The sequence below is a fragment of the Coregonus clupeaformis genome, chromosome 31 (assembly GCF_020615455.1).
Source record: "Coregonus clupeaformis isolate EN_2021a chromosome 31, ASM2061545v1, whole genome shotgun sequence".
Lineage (NCBI taxonomy): Eukaryota > Metazoa > Chordata > Actinopteri > Salmoniformes > Salmonidae > Coregonus > Coregonus clupeaformis.
In genome coordinates this window covers 13,912,243-13,931,593 of record NC_059222.1, presented here as the reverse complement: position 1 = coordinate 13,931,593, position 19,351 = coordinate 13,912,243, and the positions used below count along the sequence as shown (strand labels likewise).

The 19,351-nt window shown below is 42.9% G+C and overlaps 2 protein-coding genes across 3 annotated transcripts; one reads left to right on the top strand and one right to left on the bottom strand.

Annotated features, from left to right (window-relative positions):
* Nucleotides 1–2,117: 2,117 nt before the first annotated feature.
* Nucleotides 2,118–9,005, bottom strand: g6pc3 (glucose-6-phosphatase catalytic subunit 3). Of its 2 annotated transcripts, none has more exons than XM_041858932.2 (6): nt 8,778–9,005; nt 8,305–8,411; nt 5,894–5,984; nt 5,533–5,651; nt 4,851–4,992; nt 2,118–3,114 (listed from the first exon to the last, which is right to left on the bottom strand). In XM_041858932.2, exons 1-6 carry the CDS (start codon nt 8,996–8,998, stop codon nt 2,772–2,774), a joined length of 1,023 nt encoding a protein of 340 aa, XP_041714866.1. In that variant the 5' UTR covers nt 8,999–9,005; the 3' UTR covers nt 2,118–2,771. The 2 variants fall into 2 exon arrangements, with proteins under 2 accessions (XP_041714866.1, XP_041714867.1); XM_041858933.2 differs by having other exon boundaries at nt 8,486–8,868.
* Nucleotides 9,006–9,387: 382 nt separating this feature from the next.
* On the top strand, nt 9,388–14,004 carry lsm12b (LSM12 homolog b). Its single transcript, XM_041858934.2, has 5 exons — nt 9,388–9,600; nt 11,975–12,108; nt 12,428–12,537; nt 13,078–13,204; nt 13,368–14,004. The coding sequence occupies exons 1-5, from the start codon at nt 9,474–9,476 to the stop codon at nt 13,458–13,460; spliced, it is 591 nt and encodes a 196-aa protein (XP_041714868.1). The 5' UTR covers nt 9,388–9,473; the 3' UTR covers nt 13,461–14,004.
* Nucleotides 14,005–19,351: the final 5,347 nt, after the last annotated feature.

The following is a 19,351-nucleotide window of genomic DNA, read 5'->3' as shown; positions in this document are numbered from 1 at the left end:
TGTACGGCTTAAAGTGGTCCTATGGACAGATACTCCGATCTCCGCTGTGGAGCTTTGCAGCTCCTTCAGGGTTATCTTTGGTCTCTTTGTTGCCTCTCTGATTAATGCCCTCCTTGCCTGGTCTGTGAGTTTTGGTGGGCGGCCCTCTTTTGGCAGGTTTGTTGTGGTGCCATATTCTTTCCATTTTCTAGTAATGGATTTAATGGTGCTCCGTGGGATGTTCAAAGTTTCAGATATTTTTTTATAACCCAACCCTGATCTGTACTTCTCCACAACTTTGTCCCTGACCTGTTTGGAGAGCTCCTTTCCTTCATGGTGCTGCTTGCTTGGTGGTGCCCCTTGCTTAGTGTTGTTGCAGACTCTGGGGCCTTTCAGAACAGGTGTATATATACTGAGATCATGTGACAGGTCATGTGACACTTAGATTGCACACAGGTGGACTTTATTGAACTAATTATGTGACTTCAAAAGGTAACTGGTTGCACCAGATCTTATTTAGGGGCTTCATAACACCACTTTTCCGTTATTTATTTTGTAGAATGTTTTTTAATGAGTTATTTCACTTCACCAATTTGGACTATTTTGTGTATGTCCATTACATGAAATCCAAATAAAAATCAATTTAAATTACAGGTTGTAATGCAACAAAATAGGAAAAACGCCAAGGGGGATGAATACTTTTGCAAGGCACTGTAGCCAAGTTATCGTTAGTCATTGTGTATTTCTTCCTCGTTATTATTATTTTCTATTATTTCAATTTTTTTCTCTCTGCATTGTTGGGAAGTTCCCGTAAGTAAGCATTTCACTGTTAGCCTACACCTGTTGTTTATAAAGCATGTGTCAAATAACATTTGATTTGAAACCACTGTTAAAGACATTATTCTGCATCTGCATCATATTTTCTTGTTTTCTTTTCTTTTTGTTTACTGAGTTTTCATTCATACATTTCTGCACTAAATGCCTGTAAAGTTTTTAACTAAGGGTGCACTTTATGTATTTGAATTACTTTATTTTAGTTATGATTGTTACTGAATTTGGATGAATGGAGGTCAGGTGGGACTTCTTCTGACCAGTGATAATGGATTATTACTGATGACTCATCATCATAGTAATGAATGACAACATGAAGAATAAAACAATGTATAAAGATGTATATATCCCCCTCAACCCAACCCCAGATCCCTTCATAGACAGACAGGTCTCATACACAAATGGCTTGTTTAAAGAAAAAAAAAGATCTGTACCACAAGTGGAAATGCTCCTCTTTTGCAGTTTCCTTATAGCTACTGTTCAATTCAATTACAGTGTGTGTGTAACCTATTGACTGACAAAGTCAGTCAGATGGCCCCAAATCCAGTGACAAAGCACTTAATTTCAGTGTCAAGGGAAAGTCCTGGAGAGAAAAATGTAAAGGTTGTATTCATGACTAACATATTTTTATATTTGCCATGTGAGAGTATAAAAACAATGGATGTGTGAAAGTACTTCAGTCAGATTGAATGCTCAGTCAGTTGCCGCTGCTTCATGAACAGTTTCCATTTGGGTCTTGTCTGCCATTCAAATGGCTGAATAAAATTATTCAAATGGTTCCCAACCCATAGTATAGCTCATTTATACAAATGTAAGACCGTACTGTATATGTGAGGAATTGTACTATTCTTTCAAAAAGGACTTTGAGGTGTTTTGTTTTTCAACTTTTGATGTAAAGTTGGTTGTAAATATTCAGATGCATGTTTGATTATTTCGCCAATCATGATCTCAAACAGAAACACATAGTGTCCTGAATCTGGTCTGTGATATACATTTGCGATTTGGGATAAGAGTAATGAAGCTGTTATCCCTGAATGTCCTTTATCCTTTCCCTCTAACCTCCAACCAGACACAACGCAAAACTCTGAAGCGTTCTATTTTTATTATTTTATTTAAATGTATTTGCTTGCTGAGCAGAGTTATTTTGTCTGTAAATGTGAGCTTTCAGAGCGCTGTGATAAGTTGAATTAAAAATAATAAAAAAATAATAATGTGTTTTTATCTCATGATAACTGATTGTAATCTGTACAGTCAAACCTATGTATTGAAGAATAACATTTATAAATGGTTACCAACTGAAAAACATCCAGCATGCATGTCATTTATTTGCTTCGGTCTTTCAGGTGAATGATATGAATAGCTGCTTATGTAGCATACAGTAACCTTACATTTTCATTGTCAGGTCATTTTTTACTTCTTTAATGTTACATGCCAAGCATAACATCTAGTACTACCTGAGGGAACTGCACACTAGCCTACTTGATTGTAACAGAGTCATTAATTGATTAGGTATAACCAGAATGTGGCACCATTTACCTTTACTTACAGATAATTTGTCAATCAAATTGTAAGGCAACATTGTAACTAAACGAAGTGAGATATTGCATACATATTTGGGAAGGAGAAGGTTACACTGCTGTTTACATAGCTAGGGAGTGAGAAGGTTACACTGCTGGTTACATTGCTAGAAATAACAGACGCATAGTAGAAGCTGAGACAAAATAACACCAAAAACATTTGGCCTATATCATGCAAATGGAATTATACAATCTTCAATCATCAGCAGAAAAATTTGCATTCAGCATTTATGTCTGACAATTTCCTTAGAATTCAACACCCATATTGCTATCAATTTCCCAATTTATACAGGAGTGTGTATGAAAAGAAAAGCATTATTTTAAGAGTACCTATAGAAACTTTTTCTCTCAGTGTCCAGAGTTGATCTTTTGAGGAATGTCGTTTTACTCCTTTTTCTTTTTGTGTGTGAGGAGGTGTACAAAGCCAGGTACATAGATCATGACCACCTGGGGCACGATGGTAAACTTGATAAAGAAGAGGAAGTAGAAGAGGGGCTGTGGTTGGATTGGTAGAGGCAGTCGATGGACATGGTAGAGAGCCATGGAGCAGAGGGCCAGACACAGGGCACGTGGAGCCCAGGGGAGAGTGTACCCACCTGGCTTCCAGTACTGGGCCAGCCCCAGGCCCAGGATAGCACCACAGTCCCGAGTGAGTGAGGAGAAGGGGGCTGTGTCCAGCCGAATCCACTCTGAATGGGAGCACCACTTCTTAGCCAATGCAATGGACCTTGGAAATGGAAAATGTTAGAAATTCTATTAAATGCAATTAGAGCTATACAGTGAGGGAAAAAAGTATTTGATCCCCTGCTGATTTTGTACGTTTGCCAACGTGATCAGTCTATAATTTTAATGGTAGGTTTATTTGAACAGTGAGAGACAGAATAACAACAAAAAAATCCAGAAAAACGCATGTCAAAAAAGTTCTAAATTGATTTGCATTTTAATGATGGAAATAGGTATTTGACCCCTCTGCAAAACATGACTTAGTACTTGGTGGCAAAACCCTTGTTGGCAATCACAGAGGTCAGACGTTTCTTGTAGTTGGCCACCAGATTTGCACACATCTCAGGAGGGATTTTGTCCCACTCCTCTTTGCAGATCTTCTCCAAGTCATTAAGGTTTCGAGCCTGACGTTTGGCAACTCGAACCTTCAGCTCCCTCCACAGATTTTCTATGGGATTAAGGTCTGGAGACTGGCTAGGCCACTCCAGGACCTTAATGTGCTCTTCTTGAGCCACTCCTTTGTTGCCTTGGCTGTGTGTTTTGGGTCATTGTCATGCTGGAATACCCATCCACGACCCATTTTCAATGCCCTGGCTGAGGGAAGGAGGTTCTCACCCAAGATTTGACGGTACATGGCCCCGTCCATCGTCCCTTTGATGCGGTGAAGTTGTCCTGTCCCCTTAGCAGAAAAACACCCCCAAAGCATAATGTTTCCACCTCCATGTTTGACGGTGGGGATGGTGTTCTTGGGGTCATAGGCAGCATTCCTCCTCCTCCAAACACGGCGAGTTGAGTTGATGCCAAAAAGCTTGATTTTGGTCTCATCTGACCACAACACTTTCACCCAGTTCTCCTCTGTATCATTCAGATGTTCATTGGCAAACTTCAGACGGGCCTGTATCTGTGCTTTCTTGAGCAGGGGGACCTTGTGGGCGCTGCAGGATTTCAGTCCTTCACGGCGTAGTGTGTTACCAATTGTTTTCTTGGTGACTATGGTCCCAGCTGCCTTGAGATCATTGACAAGATCCTCCCGTGTAGTTCTGGGCTGATTCCTCACCGTTCTCATGATCATCGCAACTCCACGAGGTGAGATCTTGCATGGAGCCCCAGGCCGAGGGAGATTGACAGTGTTTTGTGTTTCTTCCATTTGCGAATAATCGCACCAACTGTTGTCACCTACTCACCAAGCTGCTTGGCGATGGTCTTGTAGCCCATTCCAGCCTTGTGTAGGTCTACAATCTTGTCCCTGACATCCTTAGAGCTCTTTGGTCTTGGCCATGGTGGAGAGTTTGGAATCTGATTGATTGATTGCTTCTGTGGACAGGTGTCTTTTATACAGGTAACAAACTGAGATTAGGAGCACTCCCTTTAAGAGTGTGTTCCTAATCTCAGCTCGTTACCTGTATAAAAGACACCTGGGAGCCAGAAATCTTTCTGATTGCGAGGGGGTCAAATACTTATTTCCCTCATTAAAATGCAAATCAATTTATAACATTTTTGACATGCGTTTTTCTGGATGTTTTTGTTGTTATTCTGTCTCTCACTGTTGAAATAAACCTACCATAAAAATGATAGACTGATCATTTCTTTGTCAGTGGGCAAACGTACAAAATCAGCAGGGGATCAAATACTTTTTTCCCTCACTGTAGATGTTATGAGGCAAGCTGCTTCTAAAATAGATGTAATCACATTCCCTATTTTCTTTATGATATGTGAAAACATTGGGTAGACTAGACTCACCAGGACAGGTCGAAGCCCAGCCGTGTCAGTCCTGAGTGGATTAGGAAAGCACTGAGGAGTAGCCCAAAGCTGGAACTCACAAAAAACACCAGAGGGCGACCTTCTGGAACCTGACGGCTCAGAACTACCCCAAGAATGAAGCCTGAAGAAAAGAGATAGGGACACTCACTTCAGAACGAAGACTATGTTCTAGAATTCTAGAATATTCTAACCCAAAACCTTGTCAACCTTAGAATAAGTTAGATACAGTATTCTACAGTAGGTTATACACATCTCTGAGTCTCCCGAGTGGCGCAGTGGTCTAAGGCACTGCATCGCAGTGCTAGCTGTGCCACTAGAGATCCTGGTTCGAATCCAGGCTCTGTCGTAGCCGGCCGCGACCGGGAGACCCATGGGGCGGCGCACAATTGGCCCAGCGTCGTCCAGGGTAGGGGAGGGAATGGCCGGCAGGGGATGTAGCTCAGTTGGTAGAGCATGGCGTTTGCAACGCCAGGGTTGTGGGTTCGATAAAAAATAAATAATGTATGTGCTAACTGTAAGTCGCTCTGGATAAGAGCGTCTGCTAAATGACTAAAATGTAAATGTAAGTACAGTATTGTACATGCATAACTCCCACTACAAAGAACAAATGATTACATCCTCCTGAATAAAGTTGCACAAGACAGTACAGGTACATTCTGACCTGTCAAAGAGCCAGCTATGACCTGATGGGGGAAGTGTGCCAGGATGAAGATACGAGAGAGGCCAACTGCCACTAACCCCAGCAGATACAGCAAGTACGGAACCGCTGATAGCAACACGCTGAAATAGATGCAAGAAGGGACAATGAAAACGGTTATTTATTAACCATGTCAAACATGCTCACACAGATTTTACAATATAGATTGCCTGACGGTCAATAAACAATGATTGCGTTAAAATAAAATAAAAATCTCATATTAGACTGACAGTCTAAATTTAGCAGGGACACATAGGGTATGCAGAAGTTGTTTATGTGATATTAATTTATTGTTTAAATTTAGTACGGAATGAAATGGTCAGACCTGCGCGTGTAGGAGTAGAGAAGAGAACCCAGGGATGAGGCCATCACCCACCACACTGCTGCTGTTACCATTGCATGACCAGATGGACTGCCTGAGAGATGGAGAGGAATAACATTAAATCAAATCAAATCAAATCAAATTTTATTGGTCACATGCGCCGAATACAACAGGTGCAGACATTACAGTGAAATGCTTACTTACAGCCCTTAACCAACAGTGCATTTATTTTAAACAAAAAAAGTAAGAATAAAACAACAACAAAAAAGTGTTGAGAAAAAAAGAGCAGAAGTAAAAATAAAGTGACAGTAGGGAGGCTATATATACAATAGAATAAAGTGACAGTAGGGAGGCTATATATACAGGGGGGTACCGTTGCATAGTCAATGTGCGGGGGCACCGGCTAGTTGAGGTAGTTGAGGTAATATGTACATGTGGGTAGAGTTAAAGTGACTATGCATAAATACTTAACAGAGTAGCAGCAGCGTAAAAAGTATGGGGTGGGGGGCAGTGCAAATAGTCCGGGTAGCCATGATTAGCTGTTCAGGAGTCTTATGGCTTGGGGGTAGAAGCTGTTGAGAAGTCTTTTGGACCTAGACTTGGCACTCCGGTACCGCTTGCCGTGCGGTAGCAGAGAGAACAGTCTATGACTAGGGTGACTGGAGTCTTTGACAATTTTGAGGGCCTTCCTCTGACACCGCCTGGTATAGAGGTCCTGGATGGCAGGGAGCTTTGCCCCTGTGATGTACTGGGCGTACGCACTACCCTCTGTAGTGCCTTGCGGTCAGAGGCCAAGCAGTTGCCATACCAGGCGGTGATGCAACCAGTCAGGATGCTCTCGATGGTGCAGCTGTAGAATTTTTGAGGATCTGAGGACCCATGCCAAATCTTTTTAGTCTCCTGAGGGGGAATAGGCTTTGTCGTGCCCTCTTCACGACTGTCTTGGTGTGTTTGGACCATGATAGTTCGTTGGTGATGTGGACACCAAGGAACTTGAAGCTCTCAACCTGTTCCACTACAGCCCCGTCGATGAGAATGGGGGCGTGCTCAGTCCTCTTTTTTTTCCTGTAGTCCACAATCATCTCCTTTGTCTTGGTCACGTTGAGGGAGAGGTTGTTGTCCTGGCACCACACGGCCAGATCTCTGACCTCCTCCCTATAGGCTGTCTCATCGTTGTCGGTGATCAGGCCTACCACTGTTGTGTCGTCGGCAAACTTAATGATGGTGTTGGAGTCGTGCCTGGCCATGCAGTCATGGGTGAACAGAGAGTACAGGAGGGGGACTGAGCACGCACCCCCTGAGGGGCCCCCGTGTTGAGGATCAGTGTGGCAGATGTGTTGTTACCTACCCTTACCACCTGGGGGCGGCCCGTCAGGAAGTCCAGGATCCAGTTGCAGAGGGAGGTGTTTAGTCCCAGGATCCTTAGCTTAGTGATGAGCTTTGAGGGCACTATGGTGTTGAATGCTGAGCTGTAGTCAATGAATAGCATTCTCACGTAGGTGTTCCTCTTGTCCAGGTGGGAAAGGGCAGTGTGGAGTGCGATAGAGATTGCATCATCTGTGGATCTGTTGGGGCGGTATGCAAATTGGAGTGGGTCTAGGGTTTCTGGGATTATGCTGTTGATGTGAGCCATGACCAGTCTTTCAAAGCACTTCATGGCTACAGACGTCAGTGCCACGGGTCGGTAGTCATTTAGGCAGGTTATCTTAGAGTTCTTGGGCACGGGGACTATGGTGGTCTGCTTGAAACATGTTGGTATTACAGACTCAGTCAGGGACATGTTGAAAATGTCAGTGAAGACACTTGCCAGTTGGTCAGCACATGCTCGGAGTACACGTCCTGGTAATCCGTCTGGCCCTGCGGCCTTGTGAATGTTGACCTGCTTAAAAGTCTTACTCACATCGGCTACGGAGAGCGTGATCACATAGTCGTCCGGAACAGCTGGTGCTCTCATGCATGCTTCAGTGTTGCTTGCCTCGGCGCGAGCATAGAAGTGGTTTAGCTCGTCTGGTAGGCTTGTGTCACTGGGCAGCTCGCGGCTGTGCTTCCCTTTGTAGTCTGTAATAGTTTTCAAGCCCTGCCACATCCGACGAGCGTCAGAGCCAGTGTAGTATGATTCAATCTTAGACCTGTATTGACTCTTTGCCTGTTTGATGGTTCGTCGGAGGTCATAGCTGGATTTCTTATAAGCGTCCGGGTTAGAGTCCCGTTCCTTGAAAGCGGCAGCTCTACCCTTTAGCTCAGTGTTACTGTTCAAATAGGGTGATATTATGGTGGGATTACATTATTACCCATGGTTGTAAGGTCACACAGTCAGTTTGTCTGGTCAAGTAAATTATGTGCACAATATTTGGATGCTTTGTTGCTGTATGAGAATTACTAGCTTTTGGAATATTGTATTACATCTCACTAACCTGGACCTGTTTCACAAGTTGAAGCAAACTGGTGGAGTTTGGGAGGGTTTTTGTCAAATAAATGGGATTCTCCAACCCACCAGAATGGCCTCTCCCCAAAGAGCATCCTGCGTTGGAACGAAAATTCTAACGTCAAAATGTACACCACAAAAAGTCAAAATATGTTTGCCTTTATACTTACATCCTCCAACTCTTTAAGGTTCCGACGTTTGTTTTACCGTCGGACCAATAATAGAAAAGGACATGCCACGAATCCAAACGTGTTGCATAAAATATCAGAGATGTATGCGTTATATGCTCACCATAAATAAATGTTGATGCGTTAAAAAATGTAAATGAAACATATGATTTGTAGTGGGTTTTCTTAAAGTTTATCAAGCATTCAGCGGACATTGCAGCTATAGGGCCGAGACTTCCGGTAAGTTAATTGAACGTTTTTAAAGCATAATGGACCAAATAAACGTTACTCTTACCATTTGAACACTAGATTAAGCCACTCTGAAATAGCAGCCACCCAGACAACTGCAAATCCAGTCCGTCGGTTGAGAAAGTAAGTCATGGGGAACACGAGTAGGAAGGCAGCTTTGGGATCCCCAATGTGAGTGGCAATCAACCAAAGTTTGTCTTGGCTCTTCGTTCTTTGCTGAAGTGCTTCAGCCATCCAAATACCTTGGGTGTGTATGGCCTCCATCATTAAAGTGAATACACAATATCAAGGATCCAAATAAGAGGATGATATTGTGAGGATATTCTGATTGATGGCGTGATAGTCAGGACGGAAATATTTTGCAGCAGAAGCATTTCTGAATCCTGACAACAGGGGGAGGGATGGGACAAACTTTGCAGGTGCATGTTAATGTTCTGATGGTAGTCATCGAACTGTTCTGCATGGAACTGTTCCATCAGTATCAGTCAATGCCTCCCTATCAGAGAGAGAGTGCAACTCCTTTTTTCATCCAGGGAGGAAACCCTATAATATAGTATTCTTGGTAAAAATCTTAATGTAATGCTAAAATACTAGCTACTAGCTAGCTACAGAACTGTGGAATTAATGAAAATCATGAGATGGGACGTAGCTACGTGATTTGACACGCCCCGAAGTCGTGCAAGTGACGAGATCACGTACTAATATTACGTAAGACTTGCGCTCCGGTTTTCTGGCGGAGAAGATGGCGGCTCCTGGACCGGGGGAGTATTTTAGCGTCGGGAGCCATGTCTCTTGTCTCACCTGCTTGGGCCAGCGTCTGCAAGGAGAGGTGGTGGCCTTCGATTACCAGTCCAAGATGTTGACTTTGAGTATCCTTTCTCAATTTTAGGATGCCATTGAATCATTGGCCTGTTTGCCTGCAAGGGCATGTGTCAAATAGTGATCCGCGCAGGCGTAATTAATAGTACAGTAGCTAGCCGAATTGCTTAGCTAGCTTTGTCCCCGTGAAAGATTTTGATACAATTCATTAAGATTGTCTGAGTCGTACGCTCCTTCATCTGTATTACATTTGGTTAATGTTGATGGATTTTTGCTCTGAGTTCTTAGTTATTTTTACATGTGTTGTTGTGATTCAACGTAGAATTGCTGGTCCTCGACTAGGATCACTATTTGGCAGAATCCTGTATGGCATGGCATCATGGCAGATTCACTGTTAATGGTATAATTGATATTGGCTAGCGTGACAGTCTTGCTAGATAGTTAACTTAACTAGTCAACTGACCATCACAGAGGCTTTTTTAAACAGACCACCTGACTGATTGCATACATATCAATAATAAATGACAACACTGAATTTCATTGTACCTCAATGCTAACTAGCAGCTAGATAGCTAACGTTAGCTAGCTAGCTTTAGATAGCCAGCATATTACGGGACCATTTGACGCTGTCTTTATGTTTGATATTCGTAAGTGTCACTCATGAAATCTAACTCACGGCATGATTGATTTGTCAAAGTCAGTGACGTTAAGTATTCTGACAGAAACGGCATAACGCTAGCTACAAGCTAATAGTATTGCCCGACTATGGCTTTTCAATACACCTTGGCCCAAGTAGCTAGCTGAAAAAGCTATGGATGTTTCTCTCCGCAATCCACACTCCTGAGGGTGGGCGTGGGACCACCTTGCACTGGCTCCAATGGCTGGTTGTCACATCAGTGCTTCTATTGCTAGCCATTCAACTATCTTTTTTTTCTGCTAGCTATACCAGTCCACTGAGACTGGAGCTGTAATTTAGCATCCACGGAGCATTTTAATTGAATAGGAGAGAACCGGTTGGTGTCAAATAATGGCAGTGGCAGACAGTAAAGATCCCACTAGGAACAAAGCAAGTAAAAATTTAACCACAGTTGCAATTCATTTCTGTAGTATGTGATTTAATGTTTTGTAGTTGAATAGAATAGCAATAGAATAGCATGCGTTTTGTTTAGATGGCGTGATTGAAGTGACCAGTCCGCAGTGCTGATGAGGGATGTCCAGCATCTTGCCATGTTTCCTGGCAATTTTTTACAAGCTATCCCAGAGGTGATAGTTATACCTTCAGGAGAATGTGTATGTTTTCAGCATTTAGGCCTAGATGTTTAATACTAAGCTAGGGCCTATGTTGTGGAAGGACACACTGTCTCTGCATTTAGGGCCTTGTGTTGTGCATTATTTTATTGTTCCATTCATGCCTCAACCTTCTTTAGGATGCTTGCTGTCATTCATTGCCATGCTACAACCTGTGTATGTTGACCCAGGCTACTACAGGTGGCAGAATTGCCCTTGGTTGTCATTCCAGCTGACTGTGCCAGTACTGCCACTGACTGATAGGCCTGCCCCAACCTTACCTCAGTGTCTTACTGAAGCCGCTAGTGGAGTGCCATACGTCTGGCAAGTGAGACTTCCTCAGTCTACCACTCTATTACAGTGAGCTATGGTGTTGAAGTTGTCTGATATATTTTACATTTTGATAGGGAGAATAGACCATCATATTTCAATGTTGACGATTCACACATTCTAACGCTGCTGATGGTGATGTCATATTTGCTCAGTCAAATACCTGTAGAGGAGTAGAAGGCTCTCAACCAACGTGAGATGAGGTACAACCAAAAAATTATATGAGCATTTGGAAGGAATAGGTGTGACTCATGTGCGAGACATACCTCTTCCTTCCAAATGCTCAGTCATGCATTTTACATTTACATTTTAGTCATTTAGCAGACGCTCTTACCCAGAGCAACTTAGTTAGTGCATTCATCTTAAGATAGCTAGGTGAGACAACCACATACCACAGTCACAGTAAGTACAAGAGCTAGTAAGAAAAATAATGTAAAGTGAGAGTGTTAGTTCCAGAAATGTTTTATTTTATTTTTATGCACACCTATTTTGCTCAAAGCAATGAACTTAAAATGCCATGACATCTGTATGCACCTGCCCATTATTTGAAGTACGGCAACTAAATCAGTCTAATAATTTATACTTGCTCAGGTAATTTTATAGCAGCGTGTGCTTATAGGCTGTATGCAGTCTGGACCATTGGTATTGTAGGATGTTTTTGTATATACCTAGAATGTGAACTCTATATTTATTCATGTCTTGAGATTATTTTAATGTCACTGATGCTCTAGTCTTGTACACCAACTGCCATGTGTGCATGTGTTACTACCTTTACAGTTTGTTTACCTTGACTTGAGTTCCTCCCAGAATGTGCTCCCTCCAGCGGAAAGCCAAACCTCAACGACGTCATCCTGATCAATTTAGCCTATGTTTCTGAAGTGGATATAATAAATGACCGGACTGAAGCTCTTCCTCCTCTAGCATCACTGAATGTTAGCAAGGTAGGCCCTCATCTGCTGTCATACTGTAGATCCCTCAAATTCAGCCAGTTCCACTGCTTTTTTACATTCTTCCCCCACTAATCAGGGACTGATTTAGACCTGGGACACAAGATTGGTGCTATTCATTATCAGATAGAACATCCCATGTTTTGGGTCAAGGTTGTCAATTGTGTTTTCAGTTGTTAGCGAGAGTTGCGTTTCACGCCTATTCCCTTCAAATGCTCTTATAGTTTGTGGTTGCACCTCGACTCACGTTGGTTGAGTGCCTTCTACTCCAGATCCCCTCCTAACTTTCTCCTCCCTGTCATCTTCCTCCCAGCTTGCCAATCGGGCACGGTCAGAGAAGGAGGACAAGCTGTCCCAAGCCTATGCAATCAGTGCTGGGGTTTCTGCGGAGGGCCAGCTGCTATTCCAGACTATTCACAAAACGTAAGTGCCTTTTTTCAATTTAGATTCAATAAACTTGATGAATTCCTGAGGGGCAGAGAATCGGTGGGTGGAATAGGATACAGGTAATAATTACTGGGTAACTAATATGGGCAGGTGATTTGAGGACAAAATTGAAGTAGTAGCAACAAAAAAAAACGGTATTGATCCATTTAACTCACAGGCCATGGAAATGGGCCTACTTAATCGCCTTTTTTCAGTCATACTGGCTAGATTTAGGCAGGTGACGTTTGAGGTCTTGACCTGATTTGGGCTCTTAAGCTTAGTTTAAATTGGTAAGAAGCGGGAACGACAATCCCATCTGACACCTCAGTTTTCCCCACACGGCAGACGTAGAATTTATACCGGTGCGATTGGTCAACCATAAATAAAAACAATTATTACAATTTGAGATTTCATGCTTTATTTAGAAAATTGTAGAGTGGTTTAAATAGACTTGACTCCTCATCTCAAGGTCAGGGACTGTTTGACCAATTAATTGTTTCCAGACGTTAATCTAATGATGTGTACTGTGTTCTGCAGCATCAAAGACTGTAAATGGCAGGAGAAGAACATACTGGTCATGGACGATGTTGTAATTTCGCCGCCATACCAGGCTGAGAACTGCAAAGGCAAAGAGGGAAGCGCTTTAAGTCATGTACGCAAAATAGTGAGTATCGCCTACCTACTACTACTTCATCTGTCATTGTTGTGGAATTATGATACAGTTTACATGTCATTTGCCCTTTTATTTCTTACAAATAACTTTTGATACAATGGCATATAGAATTGGATCATGCATCAATTGTTCTTCCCCTGTCGTTCCTCTTTAGGTTGAGAAACATTTTAGAGACGTGGAAAGGCAGAAGTCCATGCAACGTTCACAAGCACAGCAAACACAGAAGGACACCACTTTATCTTCTTGAGTCGGTGTAGGGCAGTGTGGGTCCAGCCAGCCAGGGTAGGCAACACGGCGGGGGACAGGAAGGCTGCACGGCTGGCAGTCTGTCCCCACTGCCGGACAAGGTTGGCATTCCTAGCCCTCGGTGTCAGAGACCAGGAAGATACAGCGCTAAGGGGCCCTGGGTCCAGAAGATCAAACCATTTACGAAAAAGACAACAAAAAGAAGGAGGAAGAGAGTGAATCTTCAATTAGACTTTATAAAGATAATTTAAAACATGAAGCAACCATAGTTTCCTTTAACTAACTTCATCATCGTCTCCCTCACCCCCCCCATATCCATGAATTCATCATCGTCCCCCCTATCCACCCACCTCCTCAGTTTCATTTCTTCAAAAAGAGAAAATAGAGCAGTCAGAAAGGCTTGTTAGCTTTATTTTCGGTCATTTTCTTTTTGCTGTATCCATGTTCTACAAGTGTCTGTTTTTTCTGTATTTTAAACAAAATGTGACTTGAAATGCCACACTTTAAAAATACATTTTCTAAAATAAAAGTAACAAAAATTCTGACTAATACTGTAATTTCAATCGCTTGTTGCGAGGCAAGGAAACAAAACTTAGAAAGATTCAGATGGCAAATTATTGATTTCCTGTTGGTAGGACTTTAATTTTTTGCAATGACTTGTGGTATATGGAACATTGTAGAATATCACAAATTGTCTCTGCAAAAGAATGGTCACTCAATAGTGCAGTAAGCCTTGTGAAACCAGACTGACCACTGTGCTCATGTTTTGTTTCACATGGAGTGAAACAGAATATGAGCTATCACGAGATCGGTCTGGTTTCACAAGGCTGCAGTAGGCTACCGTTTAATCATGACTGTATTCAATGTGCATGGTCATACCTGGCAAGCCACCCATTATACACCAACTTAAACATGTTAGTGGTATTGGTGTCATACAAGTAAAATTATCTATCACATAAGTTGTTTAATCATTCCCATTTGCTATAATTTGACAACACTGCAATTAGAATTTCTCAGGTTATTTTCTCTATTTTGGAATAGATTTGATTACAGAGAACTGTCTTCTCAGAATCCCTTGATTACCTGGACATTCAATGAATTATTCAAATGAGTAAAGGATTATTGTTTCTCTCAGGCTGCCCGGTACTCAAATGTAACATGCTGCTGTGCTTGCTGCTTCAAAGAACTCCGGACAGATGATTAACAAAATGAGTGAAGAGAGGCCAAGTTGTCATTCCAAAGGACTGTAATTTACAGGTAATTTTGGTGTCTGTGATGGTAAAGTAGGAAGTGAGAATCTGCAGGTAATGTAATTACATTCCACTGGGTAACTGCTAGTCTAATCTGAAGTCTAATAGTGGAGAAGACCGATTCACGGACTGCTGGAGTTACGATTGGACTAGGGTACGTGCATGTTTTTATTGTTTTTATTTAACCAGGAAGTCCCATTGAGGTAAGAAGAACTCTTTATATTGTATATTTTGATTACAGAAATGTTAATACATAGGTTTACAGGACTAAGTACTTGATAATGAATCTATATACATATTTTTTTTGTTGGTAAATTACCTTTGGACAAAAGTGCAAATCTCATCAATGTTCTGGAAGTCATGGTTTTATATTGTGGAAAACATTGCTATTTTGGGGATCCACCCAAAATTGACCATATCTGACATTGGATGTTTAATGTTCCGTTTAATCTAATCAGGAATGTTCAATGTTCACCAACTGAACTGTACACATGACCACCCCCCCATAACAGCTACAGAGTGTGTATTTTTCCCATTAGAAAACAGAATCAACAGCATCTTAGACCAACATCTTGGGGGATCCAGTTTGGGAATAGCACTTGCAAACAGTGACTGATACATCCTCCAGATTCATAAATGAGACCTCTACATTACATTTACGTCATTTAGCAGACGCTCTTATCCAGAGCGACTTACAAATTGGTGCATTCACCTTATAGCCAGTGGGATAACCACTTTACAATGTATAAAAACATTAATTTGGTGGGGTAGAAGCATTACTTTATCCTATCCCAGGTATTCCTTAAAGAGGTGGGGTTTCAAATGTCTCCGGAAGGTGGTGAGTGACTCCGCTGTCCTGGCGTCGTGAGGGAGCTTGTTCCACCATTGGGGTGCCAGAGCAGCGAACAGTTTTGACTGGGCTGAGCGGGAACTGTGCTTCCGCAGAGGTAGGGGAGCCAGCAGGCCAGAGGTGGATGAACGCAATGCCCTCGTTTGGGTGTAGGGACTGATCAGAGCCTGAAGGTACGGAGGTGCCGTTCTACTCACAGCTCCGTAGGCAAGCACCATGGTCTTGTAGCAGATGCAAGCTTCAACTGGAAGCCAGTGGAGTGTGCGGAGGAGCGGGGTGACGTGAGAGAACTTGGGAAGGTTGAACACCAGACGGGCTGCGGCATTCTGGATGAGTTGTAGGGGTTTAATGGCACAGGCAGGGAGCCCAGCCAACAGCGAATTGCAGTAATCCAGACGGGAGATGACAAGTGCCTGGATTGGGACCTGTGCCGCTTCCTGTGTAAGGCAGGGTCGTACTCTCCGAATGTTGTAGAGCATGAACCTACAGGATCGGGTCACCGCCTTGATGTTAGCGGAGAACGACAGGGTGTTGTCCAGGGTCACGCCAAGGCTCTTCGCACTCTGGGAGGAGGACACAACGGAGTTGTCAACCGTGATGGCGAGATCATGGAACGGGCAGTCCTTCCCCGGGAGGAAGAGCAGCTCCGTCTTGCCAAGACACAGCGTATCCATTATGCTAGACCTGGGCGACATAATCACTATGTCCGGCGACATCAAGATGGTTAGTGCTATCCAGAAACCTTGGGATGTCCCTACCCTAACCTAATCCTAACATTAACCCTTACCCAGTGATGTGTACTTAAGTAAAAAATACTTGAAAGTACTTTTACAGATGCTCTTATCCAGAGTGACTTACAGGAGCAATTAGGGTTAAGTGTCTTGCTTAAGGGCACATCGACAGATTTTTCACCTAGTCGGCTCAGGGATTAGAACCAGCGACCTTTCAGTTACTGGCACAACGCTCTTACCCACTAAGCTACCTGCCGCGCTAAAGTACTATTTAAGTAGTTTTTTTTGGTATCTGTACTTTACTTGCCTATTTATATTTTTGACAACTTTATACTTTTACTTCACTACATTCCTAAAGAAAATTATATACTTTTTACTCCATACATTTTCCCTGACACCCAAAAGTACTTGTTACATTATGAATGCTTAGCAGGACAGGAAAATGGTCTAATTCACACACTTACCAAGAGAACATCCCTGGTCATCCCTACTGCCTCTGATCTGGCGGACTCACTAAAAACATGCTTCGTTTGTAAATTATGTCTGAGGGTTGGAGCATGCCCCTGGCTATCCATCTTTTTTTTTTTTTACAAGAAAATGGTGCCGTCTGGTTTACTTAAGGAATTTGAAATGATTTACACTTTTACTTTTGATACTTAAGTATATATAAAACCAAATGCTTTTAGACTTTTACTCAAGTAGGATTTTTCTGGGTGACTTTCTCTTTCACTTCAGTCATTTTCTATTTAGGTATCTTGACTTTTACTCAAGTATGAAAATTGGGTACTTTTTCCACCACTGCCCTTAACCCTTACCTTAATGTCAGTTGGGACATCAAGGATCCGTTTAGACTTTTCAGTTTCAAAATGTCCCCACCGATGCCTGTGCTATGAAGCCTCAGACCTGGTGGAGTGTATGTCTCATGCCTTCACCCACATCCCTCACGGTGTGGCTCCTGGACCTGAGTAATAAAAAGCTGACTGAGCTACGGAGTGACTCCTTCACTGGGATCTGGTCGCTACGCATCCTCATGATCTCATAGAATGATCTGCAGGCTCTGCAGCCAAGAAAATGCTCATCCACAGGCTGCTCTCCCAGTGACCAGTGATTTTAATACAGGAAACTGAATCAGTTTCAACTAATTTCTACCAGCATGTCACGTGTGCAACTAGAGGTGAAGAAACTCTAGATCACCTTTACTCCACACACAGAAATGCATACAAAGCTCCCTTGCCCTCCATTTGGCAAATCTGACCATAACAGGACTGTTTTGCTAGCGCATACTGGAATATGCTCTGGGATTCATCCGATGGCATTGAGCTTACCACATCAGTCACCGGCTTCATTAAGTGCATCGAAGACATCGTCCCCACAGTGGCCATACGTACATACAGTGGGGAGAACAAGTATTTGATACACTGCCGATTTTGCAGGTTTTCCTACTTACAAAGCATGTAGAGGTCTGTCATTTTTATCATAGGTACACTTCAACTGTGAGAGACGGAATCTACAAAAAAAATCAAGAAAATCACATTGTATGATTTTTATGTAATTCATTTGCATTTTATTGCATGACTTAAGTATTTGATACATCAGAAAAGCAGAACTTAATATTTGGTACAGAAACCTTTGTTTGCAATTACAGAGATCATACGTTTCCTGTAGGTCTTGACCAGGTTTGCACACACTGCAGCAGGGATTTTGGCCCACTCCTCCATACAGACCTTCTCCAGATCCTTCAGGTTTCGGGGCTGTCGCTGGGCAATACGGACATTTAGCTCCCTCCAAAGATTTTCTATTGGGTTCAGGTCTGGAGACTGGCTAGGCCACTCCAGGACCTTGAGATGCTTCTTACGGAGACACTCCTTAGTTGCCCTGGCTGAGTTTTCGGGTCGTTGTCATGCTGGAAGACCCAGCCACGACCCATCTTCAATGTTCTTACTGAGGGAAGGAGGTTGTTGGCCAAGATCTCGCGATACATGGCCCCATCCATCCTCCCCTCAATACGGTGCAGTCATCCTGTCCCCTTAGCAGAAAAGCATCCCCAAAGAAAATAATGATGTTTCCACCTCCATGCTTCACGGTTGGTATGGTGTTCTTGGGGTTGTACTCATCCTTCTTCTTCCTCCAAACACGGCGAGTGAAGTTTAGACCAAAAAGCTCTATTTTTGTCTCATCAGACCACATGACCTTCTCCCATTCCTCCTCTGGATCATCCATATGGTCATTGGCAAACTTCAGACGGGCCTGGACATGCACTGGCTTGAGCAGGGGGACCTTGCGTGCGCTGCAGGATTTTAATCCATGACGGCGTAGTGTGTTACTAATGGTTTTCTTTGAGACTGTGGTCCCAGCTCTCTTCAGGTCATTGACCAGGTCCTGCCGTGTAGTTCTGGGCTGATCCCTCACCTTCCTCATGATCATTGATGCCCCACGAGGTGAGATCTTGCATGGAGCCCCAGACCAAGGGTGATTGACCGTCATCTTGAACTTCTTCCATTTTCTAATAATTGCGCCAACAGTTGTTGCCTTCTCACCAAGCTGCTTGCCTATTGTCCTGTAGCCCATCCCAGCCTTGTGCAGGTCTACAATTTTATCCCTGATGTCCTTACACAGCTCTCTGGTCTTGGCCATTGTGGAGAGGTTGGAGTCTGTTTGATTGAGTGTGTGGACAGGTGTCTTTTATACAGGTAACGAGTTCAAACAGGTGCAGTTAATACAGGTAATGAGTGGAGAATAGGAGGGATTCTTAAAGAAAAACTAACAGGTCTGTGAGAGCCGGAATTCTTACTGGTTGGTAGGTGATCAAATACTTATGTCATGCAATAAAATGCAAATTAATTACTTAAAAATCATACAATGTGATTTTCTGGATTTTTGTTGTAGATTCCGTCTCTCACAGTTGAAGTGTACCTATGATAAAAATTACAGACCTCTACATGCTTTGTAAGTAGGAAAACCTGCAAAATCGGCAGTGTATCAAATACTTGTTCTCCGCACTGTACATATCCCAACCAGAAGCCATGGATTATGGGCAACATCCACACATAGCAAAAGGCTA

Bases quoted from the DNA above. Each gene is read 5' to 3' on its own strand.
- g6pc3 (XM_041858932.2), bottom strand. From the start codon at position 8,998: ATGATGGAGGCCATACACACCCAAGGTATTTGGATGGCTGAAGCACTT. The intron at 5,652-5,893 runs GTCTGACCATTT...CATCTATTTCAG, and splicing joins CTCTACTCCTACACGCGCAG to CGTGTTGCTATCAGCGGTTC. The intron at 3,115-4,850 runs GTGAGTCTAGTC...TCCATTTCCAAG, and splicing joins CTGGGCTTCGACCTGTCCTG to GTCCATTGCATTGGCTAAGA.
- lsm12b (XM_041858934.2), top strand. From the start codon at position 9,474: ATGGCGGCTCCTGGACCGGGGGAGTATTTTAGCGTCGGGAGCCATGTC. The intron at 9,601-11,974 runs GTATCCTTTCTC...AGTTCCTCCCAG, and splicing joins GTCCAAGATGTTGACTTTGA to AATGTGCTCCCTCCAGCGGA. The intron at 13,205-13,367 runs GTGAGTATCGCC...GTTCCTCTTTAG, and splicing joins TAAGTCATGTACGCAAAATA to GTTGAGAAACATTTTAGAGA.